The sequence below is a fragment of the Bombina bombina genome, chromosome 1 (genome assembly GCF_027579735.1).
Source record: "Bombina bombina isolate aBomBom1 chromosome 1, aBomBom1.pri, whole genome shotgun sequence".
Classification (NCBI taxonomy): domain Eukaryota; kingdom Metazoa; phylum Chordata; class Amphibia; order Anura; family Bombinatoridae; genus Bombina; species Bombina bombina.
Window position 1 is genome coordinate 67,127,567 of NC_069499.1, and position 18,548 is coordinate 67,146,114.

General features: G+C 41.5%; 1 protein-coding gene across 1 annotated transcript in view; it reads right to left on the reverse strand.

The window, feature by feature from the left end:
* The window catches only part of TECPR2 (tectonin beta-propeller repeat containing 2), a 608,030-nt gene that overhangs the window by 419,887 nt on the left and 169,595 nt on the right, over nt 1-18,548 (reverse strand). Inside the window, exon 11 of the mRNA XM_053707105.1 lies at nt 1,032-1,205. Coding sequence (XP_053563080.1) covers nt 1,032-1,205 — 174 coding nt within the window. The remainder of the gene's footprint in view (nt 1-1,031; nt 1,206-18,548) is intronic.

Sequence of the window (18,548 nt, forward strand, 5' to 3'; positions counted from 1 at the left end):
TACCATTCCCCAGAATACTGAAGTGTAAAGTATACATACATGACATTATATCGGTATGGCAGGATTTTCTCATCAATTCCATTGTCAGAAAATAAAAACTGCTACATACCTCTATGCAGATTCATCTGCCCGCTGTCCCCTGATCTGAAGTTTACCTCACTCCTCAGATGGCCGAGAACAGCAATATGATCTTAACTACTCCGGCTAAAATCATAGCAAAACTCTGGTAGATTCTTCTTCAAACTCTGCCAGAGAGGTAATAACACACTCCGGTGCTATTTTAAAATAACAAACTTTTGATTGAAGATATAAAACTAAGTATAATCACCATAGTCCTCTCACACATCCTATCTAGTCGTTGGGTGCAAGAGAATGACTGGGAGTGACGTAGAGGGGAGGAGCTATATGCAGCTCTGCTGGGTGAATCCTCTTGCACTTCCTGTTGGGGAGGAGTAATATCCCAGAAGTAATGATGACCCGTGGACTGATCACACTTAACAGAAGAAATCTACTGCTTATTTAAAATTGTTAATTATCTTTTTATTATGCATTATTATACATTTCTACTGCACTAATTAGTCCTTTAAGGCAAGGGAATATATTATGTTATTTGCTGCTTTTATCATGACAGCTCATATAGTTGTAGTGATTTAACCAATGCAGGCGACAGATTTATATAAAAAAATCAGTATAGTATAGTGAGTCTAGAAGAGAGAGACAGACATATGCTGTTAACATTGTTAATGTTGCTGCAAGATTCCATCGCTCACAATGCTGTCATATTATGTGCCTGTAGCTGCACACTCTTATGCCAATACTGTCTCTGTATGTTGCTGCAGCTGCACCACCTAATGTCACACCACTACCCTATCCTCCTGCCCATATCATCTACACAAATATCTAAACTGTATATGCAAACTTATTTGTACTAATATCAGCTAATACAAGCTATATGTTAACTATATTAGAAACCACAATATATACTTTTTTGTAATAGCAAGTACAGTTCATTGAGATGTACTGGCATGTACCTGTTTGCAAGTAAAGATCTCCATTTGTTCTAATTATCCAAGCAGTATCATCGCTTAGCGCTACAAATGCGGCCTGTGGAAGTGCTTCATACCAATGTCTCTTTCCTTTTATTGTAACTTTTCCACAAGCAAAAGCTTTGTTAGATTTATGTTCTATCTTCCAAAGAAGAGCTCCTAGAAAGGTATAAGCAAAGCAAAAAATTACCAAAAGAAAGGGAAACAATTGCCTAGCACCAAGCCATGAAATAACTATACAGGCATACCTCGTTTTATTGCGATTAGTTTTATTGCGCTTTGCAGATATTGCTCTCTTTACAAACTGAGGTTTGTGGCAAACCTGTGTTGAGCAAGTCCATCTGCTCCATTTTTCCAACATATATACACATATAAAAACATAAAGACGCATATATACATACCTATATATAAACAACACTAGCAAACAAAAAGATTACGACTCACTGAAGGCTCAGATGATGGTTAGCATTTTTTAGCAATAAAGTATTTTTTTAAATTAAAGTATGTATATTGGGGGGTTTTTAGACTTACTGCTATTGCACACTTAGACTACAGTATAGTGTAAAAAGTAGTGTGACTCACTTTATTGCTATATTCTCTTTATTGCAGTGGTCTGGAACCAAACCCGCAATCTACTTAATTAATGTGTAGTTATATACAAATCGTCTCACTTGAGTTCTTTTAACTAACATTGTCTTTATTTTGTTCAAACCTGAATATATTTTAATAATGTGTTTTTAATATGTTTTTATTTGCAATGGAAAACATTTGATAAAAGTTTAGAAAACACTAGATAAAAAGCAAAAATTGGTTATTCATTAGACAAATGAATAGAAAAGATGAAATGTTTTACCTAACATTTTTTCATTACAGGAATTAAACTAGTTAACAAAAACATTAGTTTGTTAATACATTTCTGTATCTGTAAGGTAATACAAATGGGTGAAAACCAGCAACACATATTTAGAAAAAAATGTCAGTTAGCAAATAATTCTGCTATTTACGTACCCTAACCTCATAACCAGTTGGACTGTAATTTAAAAGGGACAGTAAAGTCAAAATTAAACTTTAACCTCTTATAAAGAGCATCTCATAGAAGCTCAGGAGCGTGCACAAAGCTTTAGCACTCTATGCAGCAGTGTAGGCAACAATTTATAACACTGCTACAAGCATTCTTGCAAAACGCTGTATGCTCTGAATCATTTACTGTGCCTTAACCAACGTCAAACTTGGCCACCCTGTGATTCACTAATCATGTGACTAGCTAAGGTTTTATAAAAAAAAATGAAATGATAGGGAAGTATCCAATAGTGGAAAACTAATATTTGATAATTATGAAAATAGTTTCACTCTAATAAAAGAAAAGAGCAGACCCAATTATGCCAGGCACAGCTAAGGAACACCTGCAAAAATCTTTTTTTTTTTTTTTTTATTATTATTATTATTATTATTATTATTATTATTAAACTGTAAGAGTTCCATGTAAATTGAACTCAGGATAAACAAATAGATTTGTCTTTGTTCCGTTTAATATTTTTTATAGGAAAACGAAATGTATGCTTACCTGATAAATGTATTTATTTATTTCTTGACACAGTGAGTCCACGGATCATCTCTAATTACTATTGGGATTATCACTCCTGCCCAGCAGGAGGCAGCAAAGAGCACTACAGCAAAGCTGTTAAATATCACCTCCCTTCCCTCCAACCCCAGTCATTCAACCAAAGTAAAAAAAAGGAAAGGAAGTAACAAGGTGCAGAGGTGCCTGAGGTTTATAACACAAAACACTGTCTATGAAAACAGGGCGGGCCGTGACCCCCCCGTGTCAAGAAATAAATACATTTATTAGGTAAGCATAAATTTTGTTTTCTTTCTAATTACACAGTGAGTCCACGTATCATCTCTAATTACTATTGGGAATCAATACAAAAGCTAGAGGACACAGATGATAAGGGAGGGAAAAGACAGGGTACCTAAACGGAAGGCACCACTGCTTGAAGAACCTTTCTCCCAAAAGTCTCAGCCGAGGCAAACGTGTCAAATTTATTAAAAAAAAAGTGTGTAGAGAGGACCAAGTTGCAGCCTTGCAAATCTGTTCCAGAGAAGCTTCATTTTTGAATGCCCAGGAAAAGGAAAAGAAAATGTATGCTTACCTGCTAAATTTGTTTCTTTTTAGACACGATGAGTCCACGGATTTCATCCTTACTTGTGGGATTACGCCTACTGGTCAGCAGGAGGAGGCAAAGAGCACCACAGCAGAGCTGTATATATAGCTCCTCCCTTCCCTCTAACTCCAGTCATTCGACCGAAGTTAGGAAGAGAAAGGAAAAGCCAAGGTGCAGAGGTGTCTGAAGTTTCACAAAAAAATAATAACCTGTCTCATAGAACAGGGCGGGCCGTGGACTCATCGTGTCTAAAAAGAAACAAATTTATCAGGTAAGCATACATTTTCTTTTCTTTTTAAAGACACGATAAGTCCACGGATTTCATCCTTACTTGTGGGATACAATACCAAAGCTAAAGTACACGGATGAAAAGGGATGGACAAGACAGGAAACCTAGACGGAAGGCACCACTGCTTGAAGAACGTTTCTCCCAAAAACAGTCTCAGCCGAAGCAAAGATATCAAATTTGTAAAATGTAGAAAAAGGTTTGAAGAGAAGACCAAGTAGCAGCCTGGCAAATCTGCTCAACTGAAGCATTATTTTTGAATGTTCATAAGGAAGCAACAACCCTGGTGGAATGAACCGTAACCCTTCCAGGAGACTGCTGTCCAGCAACCTCAGATGCAAAAACGGATGAAACTCTTCAACCAAAAGGAAAGTAGCCGTAGCTTTCTGACACGTATGTTCTCTTTAAAAAAAAATCAAACAAAGAAGACGATTGACGAAAGTCCTTAGTTGCTTGGAAATAAAAAATTTAAAAAACACGGACTACGTCCAAAATGTGCAGAAGACGTTCCTTCTGAGACAATAATCTCCTAATAAATGGTCGTAACCGAAACAACCTTAGGAAGAAAACCAAGTTTAGTACCAACACTACCTTATCCAAATTAAAAATAAGGTAAAGCGAATTATATTGTAATGCCGAAAGCTCAGACACTCATCAAGCAGAAGAATGGCAACAAGAATAAAACTTTCCAAGATAACGTAATATTCATGGAATGCATAGGTTCAACAGAATCCCTTGAAGAACTTTAAGATCTAAATTCAAACTCCATGGAGGAGCAATTGGTTTAAACACAGGCCTGACTCTAATCAGAGCCTGACAAAAGGATTGAACATCTGGGACAACTGCCAGACGCTTGTGTAACAAAATAGATAAAACAGAGATCTGACCCTTTAGGGAACTCACTGATAAACCCTTCTCCAATCCTTCTCGGAGAAAAGGCCAAATTCTGGGAAACTCTACTCCATGAGTAACCCTCGGATTCACACCATAAAGATATTTATGCCCTATCTTATGGAAAATCTTCCTAGGTACAGGTTTACATGCCTGAATTAAGGCATCTATGACCGAATCAGAGAAACTTTGCTTGTATAGGATCAAGCGTCCAATCTCCAAGCAATCGGCTTCAGTGAAACTAGATTTGGGTGGAAGAAGGGACCCCGAATAAGAGATCCTTCCTCAACGGAAGAGTCCAAGTTGCAGAGATGACATGTCCACCGGATCTGCATACCAAAGCCTGCAAGGTCACGCAGAAGCGAGGAGGATCACTGATGCCTCCTCCTATATAATTTGAACAATCACCCTGGAAAGAAGCGCAAACTGGGGAAATAGATATTCTAGGCTGAAGGACCAAAGAACTGTCAAGGCAGTTATCAGCTCGGACTGTGGGCCCTAGACCTGGACCCGTATCCCAAAAGCCTGGCATTTTGACAAGATGCCATGAGATCCAACTACAGCCGACCCCATTTGAAAATCAGGTTGGAGAATACTCCCGGATGGAGCTCCCCCTCTCCCGGATGAAAAGTCTGTCTATTCAGAAAAACCGTTACCCAAGTGTCCACCCCTGGGATATGGACCGCTGACAGAGAACAAGAATGAGCCTCCAACCACTGGATAATCTTGGCTACCTTAGCCATCGTCAAGGAACATCTCGTTCCTCCCTGATTATTGATGTAAGACCATCGTCATATTGTCCGTCTGAAAACAGATGAAACTGGACCGAAGCCAACTGAGGCCAGACCAGTAGAGCCTTGAAGCTCGCTCTCAGTTCCAGGGAGTCATTAAAAAGAACAGACTCTGCCTGAGTCCACACACTGCTAAATCATGTTCCCTGGGATAGGTGATCCAGAGACAACCACCATAGAAGATAGTCCCTTGTCTCCTGACCCAGAGTTGAGGAGACAAGACTGCATAGTCTCCTTTCCATTGCCTGAGTATGCTTAACTGCATAGGACTGAAGTGGAACGAACAAACGGAATTTTAAGGTTCACAAGGCGCCGCTCATTTAATCAATCCTTGGAAGGATGAAAGGTTGAGTGGACTTCACCAAGGATTGAACCTGCAACCCTTGGGTTGTTACAGAACTCAGCCACAGTGCCTAAGTATGCTGAGCTATCTGTCCGGCTATTGCCCATTGTCGTCACCATCAGCCCGATTACTTCTATGTACTGAGCCACTGAAGGCCGAGAAGTGGACTGAAGGACTAAACCAGTATTGATAGAACTTGATTTCCTGACCTCAGTCAGAAAAATCTTCATTGATAATTTGTTATGATTCCCAAGAAAGCTACCCTTGTGCTTGGGACTAAGGAACACTTTTCCAAAGACACCTTCCACCCGTAAAATCACGGAAGTATAACACCATGTCTGTGTAAATCTTGCTTGCTGTACGGATGACGCCTGGACTAGGATATCAGCCAGATAGGACGCCACTGCAATGCTCCGTAACGGAAGCACCACCAACAGTGATCCCAGAGCCTCCATAAGAACTCGGAACTGTGGCAAGACCGAAAGGAAGGACCATGAACAGGAAGTGTGTATCCAGAAAAGCAAATCCTTGAACTTGAGACGATTCTCGTGAACGTCACATGAAGGCACTTGTCCTTTAATCCACCATTGTCAGAAATTGACTTTCTAGGATCAAGGGAGGAATGGAAAGAGTTTCCATCCTGAAGGACAGTAACCTTCTTAAAAAATGGTATGAAGATTCTCCTTTTTTGAGAAGCACAGCCCAATCGGTAACCCCAGATCCTGTACCAGTATTAGAACTGAAACAACCACTCCCAGGTCTGAGAGATCTCCTACGTAGTGTAAGGACGTCTCTCCTTTTGTCTGATCTCCAGACAATCTTGAAAGCAGAAACTGCCTCTGAGAGGAAAACATTCGAACTCGAAACCAAACGTGAGCGAAAACGGAAAGTCAGCCCCCTACAAGATCCAATCCCGGACCGGGGCATTTTCCCCATGCTGTCCTTGATTCAACAGCAGGCTATTTGTTCTTTTTTTTTTCTTCTAAATTTTCGTCAAGCCAGGTACCAACAATGTTTGCTCCTGGCAAGTATTCACCAAAATCTTAGTTTTAGAACATATATCCGTAAAACAAGGCTCTAACATAAGGTCCCAAGAGCTGGAACAGAGCCACCTATGCTCCCAGTTTGATAACTGGAAGGGAAGAAAATGAAATAAAAGGAATTAGCCAATGTGAAAGCTTTATCCAGTCCTGGATGTTATCCAGGGAAGCTACTGACTAATAGCATCAGACAACGCAGCAAGCTAAAATGCCGTCACACTAGTGACGGTAGCAAAGTACACAGATGGTTGCCATTGTAAACCCTGGTGTGTCCCATTACTAAAATTTTTCCATAGGACTATCCTCTTAGGGTATAGAAGTTCGCGTAGTAAAGTTGAAACTACTCCTTCCCCCTAAGGAATGTCGTACAGCCTCCTTAGTCGAGTCAGCCATGGGAAACAGTCTTGTAAATATAGGGAATGCCTAGGGTACCATTCCATCTGAGACTGAGATTCTCAGTAACATAGAGGAACCATTTAGAATAGAAATTACTCTAGCAATGGAAAAATATAGAATGCATCATAACCCCGAGAGGAGTGTGAAGGAATGCAGGGCACTGCAAGTGGGCCATAAAATTTCGACGGAAACTGTAGGAGAAATTTGTGGCCATTGTTAATAGACTCTTAAACAGCAATCACCGTAGAGGGAGTAGATTCAAAAAGAGAAAATAAATTTGAATACATTTTAATAAATCTTTTCACATAGGAAACGATACTGTGCCCTTAAATCTGAAAAGAAACTATTCTTGTGTGTGTTTGTTTCATCCTCAGTCACAAGGGATGAATTAACAAATAAACAGCTGAAATTCATTTATGAGAATGTACACATAACAAAAGTTACCGTCTCTTTAAATCATAAAGTAACTTTTGTGTGTTTTTGTACCGTCCTACATCACAAAAGATGAATTAACAAATAAACAGTCGCAATTCTTTTAATAAAATTTACACACAAAAAATGTTACTGTCTCTTTAAATTTTAAAAGAACATCTTATTACTGTTGTGCAGAACAATCCAATAAGAATATTAATATTGCTGTAAATAAACATCGCTATTTACATAAAAAAGCAATGTCTTTGCAAGGAACCGCAGAGCACTGCCTGTGGTTCATAAAATTATTCTGGACACTATAATAGAAAAATTGTGGCATGGATTGACCGGTGTCACCAGACTCTTAACAGCAATAGCTTTAAAAGGAGTATATAAAAAATAGGCACATAAAAAAACAGTACTGTTTCTTTAAATGTTAAAATAACTATCTTTTGTGTGCTTTTGTAGTATCCTATCACAAGGATGAACTAACCCAAGCAACTGAATCTATATAATAAAGATCAGAGAGAAAAAAAAGTCTAAAAATCACATTGTGTTTATTGTGTGTTTTGCAAACAGACATTTAAATAGTAATCAAACAGTTCTGGACCTACTGAACCTCAGCTATTGTGCTGAAGGTGCCCAAGTGTCCAAGTTAACTGTATAATAATCAGAGACCTTTAAACACGTCAGACACAATGTATTTAGGTCTAACACTGAGCGTTACACAGCTGTGTTTAACGCTCTACCCTCCGGTATCATACTCTGACTGTACTGCGTCCAGAGATGGAGGAAAGAGTTTAAAAAACGGTGGGAAGATAACTCCGCCCATCGTGGGCATCACAGTACTCAATCTCCCGGTCGCCATGAAGATCTTATAGATCTGACACCAGGAGATATAACAACTAAGCCAAATGTGTAAAAGGTTTGCCGAGTATGCTACCGCACTCTAAATGTTTCTCCCGGTCGGCATATTTCATGTTAAAACCGCCGGGAGTAAAATAAAACTGATTCCATGCAGCCCCAGTGTCCATATATCTCTCCCTCAAGAAGAGACCACAGTCCCATCACAATAAAGAGCTTCCAATCTTTATCTTAGCCCTTGACATGTGATTGTATGTAACATAGTGCTCACTTTCTTCTGAGAGAATGATGTCCCCAGAAATAAAAAAGTTAGCACTTACCTTGAATGCTGTGCGACAGCATGGCAGTCCAGCAGGTGTAAGAGGTCCTCTCCCTCCCATAGCCCTGTGGAATAGGATAAGCCTGAGTTAAATGTGCTTAGGCTATCTGGATTAGGGCAGCAAATATGTATAGAGGCGCAGTGAGAATTATGTCCCACCAGTTCCTATTGCTTTAAAGCCACCAAATGCTCTACTGTAGAGACTGATCTGGACTAGGCTACACCCTAGAACAAAGTAGCACTCTATGGCACAACTTTAAAAATAATAAACTCTTGATTGAAGAATCTATAACTAACACCTCACTTTACCTCTTCCTATCACTAACATAGGCAAAGAGAATGACTGGAGTGGGAGGGAAGGGAGGAGCTATATATATACAGCTCTGCTGTGGTGCTCTTTGCCTCCTCCTGCTGACCAGAAAGCGTAATCCCACAAGGATGAAATCCGTGAACTCATCACTGTCTTTAAAAAGAAACAGCCCTTGTAGAATGAGCCGTGACACTCTCAGGAGGCTGCTGTCCAGCGGTTTCATAGGCCAAGCGAATTATACTCTTCAGCCACAAAGAAAAAGAAATAGCCGTAGCCGTCTGACCCTTACGTTTCCCAGAGAAAACAACAAATAGAGCCAAAGTCTGGCGAAAATCCTTAGTCAAGGAGGAAGGAGAACAGCACACCTGTTTGTAGGGCACGAAGTAAGATTTGCCAAATCTTTTCAATCCAAGTGATCATAAATCCAAGCACTTCAGTTTATATAAACATACTGTCTGAAAAAGAAAGGGTGGGCCGTGGACTCACCGTATCAAGAAATAAATATATCAGGTAAGCATGAATTTTGTTTTCTTTCTAATGACACGAGTCAGTCCACGGATCATCATTACTTACTGTTGGGAATTAATACCCAAGCTACAGGACACAGATGATCGGGGAGGGCAAGACAGGTAACCTAAACAGAAGGCACCACTGCTTGAAAAATCTCTCTCCCAAAGAAACCTCAGCAAAAGTATTAAATTTGGAAACAGTATGCAGAGAAGACCAATTTGCAGCCTGCAAAATTGTGCCACAGAAGCTTCATTTGTGGAAGCTGAGAAAGAACAAACAGGCCTCGTAGAATGAGCTGTAATTCTATCAGGAAGCTGCTGACCAGCAGTCTCATAAGACAACCAAATAATACTTCTCAACCCGAGAAAAAGAGAAGAATCTGTAGCCTTCTGACCCTTGTGTTTCCCAGAGAAAAAAAACAAGGTAAAATACCGGTGAAAACCCTAAATGGCTCTAAAGAGGAATTTCAAAGCATGCACCACATACATGATGTGCAACAAACTATCCGTATGAGAAGGATTAGGAAATAGAGAAGGAACAATAATTTCCTGATTAAAATTCCTGTCCAAAACATCTTTTAGGAAGGAAACCTTTCTTAGTACGAAACCACACCTTATCATCATGTAAGATAAGGAGAATCGCACTGCAAAGCCGAGAGTTCTGATAATCTCCGAGCAGAAGAGATAGTAACAAGAAAACATAATTTATGCTTACCTGATAAATGTATTTCTCTTGTGATGTATCGAGTCCACGGATTCATCCATACTTGTGGGATATTCTCCTTCCCTACAGGAAGTGGCAAAGAGAGCACCCACAGCAGAGCTGTCTATATAGCTCCTCCCTTAGCTCCACCCCCCAGTCATTCGACCGAAGGCTAGGAAGAAAAAGGAGAAACTATAGGGTGCAGTGGTGACTAAAGTTTTTTAAATAAAAATATACTGCCTGTCTTAAATAAACAGGGCGGGCCGTGGACATAAATTATGTTTTCTCTTGTAAGATGTATCAATTCCACGGATTCATCCATACTTGTGGGATACCAATATCAAATCTTTAGGACATGGATGAAGGGAGGGACAAGACAGGTACCTTAAACGGAAGGCACCACTGCTTGTAGAACCGTTCTCCCAAAAATAGCCTCAGAAGAAGCAAAAGTATCGAATTTATAAAATTTGGAAAAAGTATGAAGCGAAGACCAAGTCGCCGCCTTACAAATCTGTTTAACAGAAGCCTCATTTTTAAAAGCCCATGTGGAAGCCACTGCTCTAGTAGAATGAGCAGTAATTATTTCAGGAGGCTGCGGGCCAGCAGTCTCATAAGCCAAACGGATGATGCTTTTCAACCAAAAGGAAAGAGAGGTAGCCGTAGCCTTTTGACCTCTCCGTTTACCAGAATAAACAACAAACAATGAAGAAGTTTGACGGAAATCTTTAGTTGCTTGTAAGTAAAACTTTAAAGCACGAACCACCTCAAGACGTTCCTTCTTTGATGAAGGATTAGGACACAGTGAAGGAACAACAATTTCCTGATTGATATTCCTATTAGAAACATCCTTAGGAAGAAATCCAGGTTTGGTACGCAAAACCACTTTATCTGCATGGAAAACAAGGTAAGGCGAGTCACACTGTAAAGCAGATAGCTCAGAAACTCTTCGAGCTGAAGAGATAGCTACTAAAAACAAAACTTTCCAAGAAAGAAGCTTAATATCTATGGAATGCATAGGTTCAAACGGAACCCCTTGAAGAACTTTAAGAACTAAGTTTAGGCTCCATGGTGGAGCAACAGGTTTAAATACAGGCTTGATCCTGACCAAGGCCTGACTAAATGCTTGAATGTCTGCCAGACGTTTGTGTAAAAGAATAGACAAAACAGATATTTGTCCTTTTAAGGAACTAGATGATAATCCCTTCTCCAATCCTTCTTGGAGAAAGGACAATATTCTAGGAATCCTAATCTTACTCCATGAGTAACCCTTGGATTCACACCAATAAAGATATTTGCTCCAAATCTTATGATAGATCTTCCTGATGACAGGCTTTCTAGCTAGAATCAGAGTATCAATGACCGACTCAGAGAAACCACGCTTTGATAGAATCAGGCATTCAATCTCCAAGCAGTCAGACGCAGAGAAATTAGATTTGGATGCGTGAAAGGACCTTGGATTAGAAGGTCCTGCCTCACGCAGGTGCTATCAGAATCACAGAGGCTCTCTCCTGCTTGATTCTGGCAACCAGACGTGGGAGGAGAGGAAACGGTGGAAATACATAGGCCAGATTGAAGGACCAGGGCACTGCTAGAGCATCTATCAGTACCGCCTGCGGATCCTGGATCCGTAACGAGGAAGTTTGGCATTCTGATGGGACGCCATCAGATCCAATGCTGGTGTGCCCCATAGCGGAGTCAGCTGGGCAAATACCTCCGGATGGAGCTCCCACTCCCCCGGATGAAAAGTCTGACGACTTAGGAAATCCGCCTCCCAGTTCTCTACTCCTGGGATATGGATTGCTGAGAGATGGCAAGAGTGATCCTCCGCCCATCAGATTATTTTGGATACCTCCATCATCGCTAGAGAACTCCGTGTTCCTCCTTGATGATTGATATAAGCTACAGTCGTGATGTTGTCCGACTGAAATCTGATGAATTTGGCCGCAGCAAGCTGAGGCCACGCCTGAAGCGCATTGAATATCGCTCTAGGTTCTAGAATGTTTATCGGGAGGAGAGTTTCCTCCCGAGACCATAAGCCCTGTGCTTTCAGGGAGTTCCAGACTGCACCCCAGCCTAGCAGGCTGGCATCGGTCGTTACAATGAGCCACTCTGGCCTGCGGAAACACATTCCCTGAGACAGGTGGTCCTGAGACAACCACCAGAGAAGAGAATCTCAGGTCTCCTGGTCCAGATGCAGTTGAGGAGATAAATCTGCATAATCCCCATTCCACTGTTTGAGCATGCATAGTTGCAGTGGTCTGAGGTGCAGGCGGGCAAAAGGAACTATGTCCATTGCCGCTACCATGAGTCCGATTACCTCCATACACTGAGCCACTGATGGCCGAGGAATGGAATGAAGAGCTAAGCAAGTGGTTAAGAGTTTTAATTTTCTGACCTCCGTCAGAAATATTTTCATTTCTACCGAGTCTATCAGAGTCCCTAGGAAGGAAACTCTTGTGAGAGGGAAGAGAGAACTCTTTTTTATGTTCACCTTCCACCCGTGAGATCTCAGAGAAGCCAACACGATGTCCTTGTGAGACTTGGCTAGCTGGAAAGTCGACGACTGAATTAAGATGTCTTCTAGATAAGGTGCCACTGCTATGCCCCGCGGTCTTAGAACTGCCAGAAGGGACCCTAGCACCTTTGTGAAAATTCTGGGAGCCGTGGCCAACCCGAAGGGAAGGGCCACAAACTGGTAATGCCTGTCCAGAAAGGCGAATCTGAGGAATTGATGATGATCTCTGTGAATAGGGATGTGTAGATACGCATCCTTTAAGTCCACGGTAGTCATATATTGACCCTACTGGATCAGAGATAGAATAGTCCGAATAGTCTCCATCTTGAATGACGGTACTTTGAGGAATTTGTTTAGGATTTTGAGATACAAGATTGGTCTGAAAGTTCCTTCTTTTTTGGGAACCACAAACAGGTTTGAGTATAATCTAAATTATACATTGAGTAAAACCCTAGCCCTTGTTCCTCTTTTGGAACTGGGCGGATCACTCCCATGGTATGTAGGTCTTCTACACAGCGTAAGAACGCCTCTCTCTTTGTCTGGTTTGCAGCCAATTGAGAAATCTCCCCCTTGGGGGGGGGGGTCTTTGAAGTCCAGAAGATATCCCTGGGACACAATTTCTAAAGCCCAGGAATCGTGAACCTCTCTTGCCCAAGCCTGAGCAAAGAGAGAGAGTCTGCCCCCTACTAGATTCGGTCCCGGATCGGGGGCTACCCCTTCATGGTGTCTTGGAGGCAGCTGCAGGCTTCTTGGCCTGTTTACCCTTGTTCCAAGCCTGGTTAGGTCTCCCGACTGACTTGGATTGGGCAAAATTCCCCTCTTGCTTTGCAGCAGGGGAAGCTGAAGCGGGACCACCCTTGAAGTTCCGAAAGGAACGAAAATTATTTTGTTTGGTCCTCAATTTATTTGTTCTATCCTGAGGGAGGGCATGGCCTTTCCCTCCAGTGATGTCTGAAATAATCTCTTTCAGTTCAGGCCCGAATAGGGACTTTCCTTTGAAAGGGATGTTCAAAAAGTTTAGATTTTGAGGACACATCAGCAGACTTAAGCCATAACGCCCTGCGTGCTAAAATGGCAAAACCTGAATTCTTTGCCGCTAATTTAGCCAGTTGGAAAGCGGCATCTGTAATGAAAGAATTAGCCAACTTAAGGGCCTTAATTCTATCCATAATATCCTCTAATGGAGTCTCCATTTGAAGAGCCTCTTCTAGAGCCTCGAACCAGAAAGCAGCTGCAGTAGTTACAGGAACAATGCACGCAATAGGTTGGAGAAGAAAACCTTGATGAACAAATATATTCTTCAGGAGACCCTCTAATTTTTTATCCATAGGATCTTTGAAAGCACAACTGTCTTCGATAGGTATAGTTGTACGCTTAGACAGAGTAGAAATAGCTCCCTCCACCTTAGGAACTGTCTGCCACGAGTCCCGCATGGTGTCAGATATGGGAAACATTTTCTTAAAAACAGGAGGGGTAAGCGAAACAGAATACCTGGTCTATCCCACTCCTTAGTAACAATATTCACAATCCTCTTATGGACTGGAAAAATATCAGTGTAAACAGGAACCTCTAAGTATTTGTCCATTTTACACAATTTCTATGGGACCACTATAGGGTCACAATCATCTAGAGTCGCTAATACCTCCCTGAGCAATAAGCGGAGGTGTTCAAGCTTAAATTTAAAGGCCGTCATATCAGAATCTGTCTGAGGGAGCGTCTTTCCTGAATCAGAAATTTCTCCCTCGGATAACAAATCCCTTACCCCTACTTCAGAACATTGTGAGGGTATATCGGATATGGCTACTAAAGCGTCAGACGGCTCAGCATTTGTTCTTAACCCAGAGCTGTCTCATTTTCCTTGTGAACCAGGCAGTTTGGATAAAACCTCTGTGAGGGTTGTATTCATAACTGTGGCCATGTCTTGTAAAGTAAATGAATTCGACGCACTAGAGGTACTTGGCGTCACTTGTGCGGGCGTTACTGGTTGTGACACTTGGGGAGAGCTAGATGGCGAACCCTCATTTCCTTCTGACTGAGAATCATCTATTGCTCTATTTTTAAGTGCTAAAATATGCTCTTTATAGTTTATAGACATATCAGTGCAAGTGGGACACATTCTAAGAGGGGGTTCCACAATGGCTTCTAAACACATTGAACAAGGATTTTCCTTGGTGTCAGACATGTTAAACAGGCTAGTAATGTAACAAGCAAGCTTGGAAAACACTTTAATCAAAGTAAATAACACTTAGAAAAAAACAGTACTGTGCCTTTAAGAGAAAAAAAGCTGCACAAACTCTGCAAAACAGTGTTAAAAAGCAGTAAACTCAACGAAATTTTTACAGTAGTATCATAAAGCCTTAGTAACTTTGCACAGCTATGCAAATAAACAATTAACCCCTTAATGTAAAAACCGGATTGACAAAATGTCAAAACCAGTAAAAAAACGTTCAGCACCTTGCCACAGCTCTGCTGTGGCGCCTACCTGCCCTTTATGAACGATTTGTGGGGGAAAAACTTCTTTACAGCCCTCAAACACAGTAGGAACCTCTGGAGAAGCAGCTGGATGTCTCTGAGGAAAAGAAACTGCGCAACTGAGGCGTGAAAATAGGCCCCTCCCACCTCACTCAATGTTTTGGGGCCTAAAAGAAACACAACAGAGTGTTTCTAAAACTAGCCATGTGGGTTAATAACCCTAAAACAAGCAACAATGACCCCTTAAAGTCCTTCAAAAAACGTTATTTTTGCATTTTTTCTTAATTAACAAAAATGTTTTTTCCTATCAGTGTCACCAGTAACTAATGAGCCCTTCATGCAAGCTGGGATTCCTACCAAGTGTCTGAATACAGCTTACCCTTCCCTCATGGGGATATTGCCAGCCTTTTCTAGAATTAACACAGTCTGTCTAGAAAAAAATATACTGAACATACCTCAATGCCGTTTACCCTGCAAACCGTTCCCCCAACTGAAGTTTTCCTGTACTCTTCAGCCCTTGTGAGAACAGCAGTGGATCTTAGTTACAAAGTGCTAAGATCATCATCCTCCTTGCAGAAATCTTCATCCCTTTTCTGCCAGAGAGTAAATAGTACACACCGGTACCATTTAAAATAACAAACTTTTGCTTGAGAAATAAAAAACTAAAATTTTTGTCACCACACTCACTTTACCCTTCCTAGTACTTAGAGTAGGCAAAGAGAATGACTGGGGGGTGGAGCTAAGGGAGGAGCTATATAGACAGCTCTGCTGTGGGTGCTCTCTTTGCCACTACCTGTAGGGAAGGAGAATATCCCACAAGTATGGATGAATTCGTGGACTCAATACATCTTACAAGAGAAACAAACCTTGCTGACAAACCCTTCTCCACGCCATCCTGGAGAAAGGGAAAAATTCAAGGAATCTGGACTCTACCGCAGGAGACAGCCATGGATTCACACTCAAAAAAGATATTTATGAGAATCTTCCTAAAAACCGGTCTGTGAGCCTGCACAATGGTCTCAATGACCGACTTCAGAAAAACCAAACTTAGTACTAAGCCTTTAATCTCCAAGCAGTCAGCTTTTAGAGAAACCAGATTTTGATGAAGGAAAAGACCCTGATTCAGAAGGTTCATCCTCAGAGGCAGCTTTCAAGGTTGGAGAGACAACATCTCCGCCAGGTCTGCACACCAGATCCTGCGAGGCCACGCAGGGGCTATTAGATTCACCAACACTCCCTACTGTGTGATACGAGCAATGACTCGTGGATGGAGAGCAAACAGATGAACCAGGTAAGTCAGTCTAAAATCCCAAAGGACCGCCAAAGCATCTATCAGAGCGGCCTGAGGATCCTTTGACCTATAACCGTACCCTAGAAGCTTGGCATTTAGCTGAGACGCCATCAGATCCAACTCCGGCATCCCCCTCTTGAGGGATAAACTATTAGAGAACACCTCTGAAAGAAGTTCTCACTCCCCAGGATGAAATAACCGACAGTTCATGACAGACGGCAACAGTGAACTTCTGCCCACTGAACAATCTACATGGCTAAGGAACTGCTAGTTCCTTCCTGGTGAATAAAAAAAATCCATAGAGGTGATATCGTCCAATTGGGACAAAACCAAGGAGGGCTAAGACCAATTCAGAGCATTATAAATCTGTCTCCATCCAATATGAAAGGGAGGAAAGCAGACACTCCGAGTGCATCCTCCCTGCACCTAAAAGCGAATACCAGACTGCTTCCCAGCCCAGCAGGTTGGCGTCCGTGGTTACATAACCCAGGAATGTCTCCAGAAACACGCACCCTGAGACAGATACTCCTGAAAACCACTACGGGAGAAAAATCTTTTGTCGACTAATCTAGATCCATCCTCTGAGATTGATTCAAATGGTCTCCTCTTATGAAAACAACAAGGAATGATGTCCACTGAATCATCAGACCAATTTCCTCCTACAATAAAAAACTGAAAGAAAAAAAAAACTGCAGTTAGATCCAGACTCCCACCTCTGGTAGCAATATGGCTCTATTGACTGGACCAGTAAAGCTTGCTGTTGGTCGGACAAGAGACTGCGGAAAGGGAAACATCCTTGATTGTCTGCCCTCTGTTAGGAATCCTCTCCAAGAAAGACAACCTAATAAGGACCCCCAAAAAAATCACCCTTGAAGATGGAACAAGGGAACTCTCCTCCAGATTCATTTCCCCTCCATGGGAAAATAGATTGGACAAGATCTCTTGAAAGAGTTTGTTCAAAGTAAGAATGACACCTGAACCCTATATTGTCCAGAAAGCACCCTTGCACGACCCCAGGACCTAAAAGTCCTACTAGGAAGACAAGACTCAAACTCGAGAAGATCCCGATCACGGGAACAATAAATACACATCATTCAGGTCTGTTTGGTCTGAACAGGCCCTCATGAACCAAAAAAGAATGGATACTACATTGAAGGTCAGAACATGAGAAAACTTGAGGTAAGTACCTAGAACCCATTCCCAGACTGGAACTATCACCCTCAGAGAGAAATGTCCTAAACCCAATTCAAGCAAAGTCTCTCATCACACCTGGATTGCAGATACACTCAGGAGGAGAAATCTGCCCTTGGGAGGGAAAGTTAGATTGGACTCCAAAAACATGGACTGACACTGCATAAAGAGGAAAAAAGGAAAACTTTAATTTAGTCTTACTTTCTTGACGTGTGGTAGAAAACTATATAGTCAGAGGATAAATCTACCAGACCGAGCCCAAACAAGGTCTTATCCTTGAAAAAAGAAAATGCTAATAAAGTGTGGATTTGGAGTAAACATAAAAATTGAAAAGGCTTCTCAGCTGACCAAAATGTCAGTTACAATGCCTGGCGGGCTAGCACAGCAAGTCTAATAATACAAGGCATTGCTCTAAATGAACAATAGAACCTCCAACTTCTTTTCCATGGATCCTTTAGGGAGCCGCTACCCATATAGGGATCAAAGTTCTCTGAGCCTAGTAGAAAAGCTCCCTTCTACTCAGGGCATTGTGCATTATAATGGGGTCAGTGACAGGAAAAACCCTTAAAGGACAGGAGACAGGGAGATGGTATCCCTAGCTTCTCCTGTGACAATATCCCAAGCACGTCCGGAAACACTTCCTCATAGGAAGGAACATCATTGAAATGACAAAGTTCACATAACTCTCAAAGGTTGACAACGACAAGGGATCGATGTCGTCCAAGTAGCCAAAACTTCCTTTAAAACTACACGAGGTGATCAAGCATACATCTGAATGATATGACTTCAGCGTCAGAAGAAGGAATTAAATTGTCCAAATCTGAGAATTCACCCTCAGAAACCTATCGGCGAAAACTCCTCACCAGCACAGAAAAGAGAGAGCCACCAGCGTAGTAAAATATGGAGCAGAAACCTTACAATCTGAAATATAACAAATCCTCTTGCATATTTCCTGAAATAAAGAAAAAACAGACAAAACCGCAGATATCGCAGAGGATACCTGAG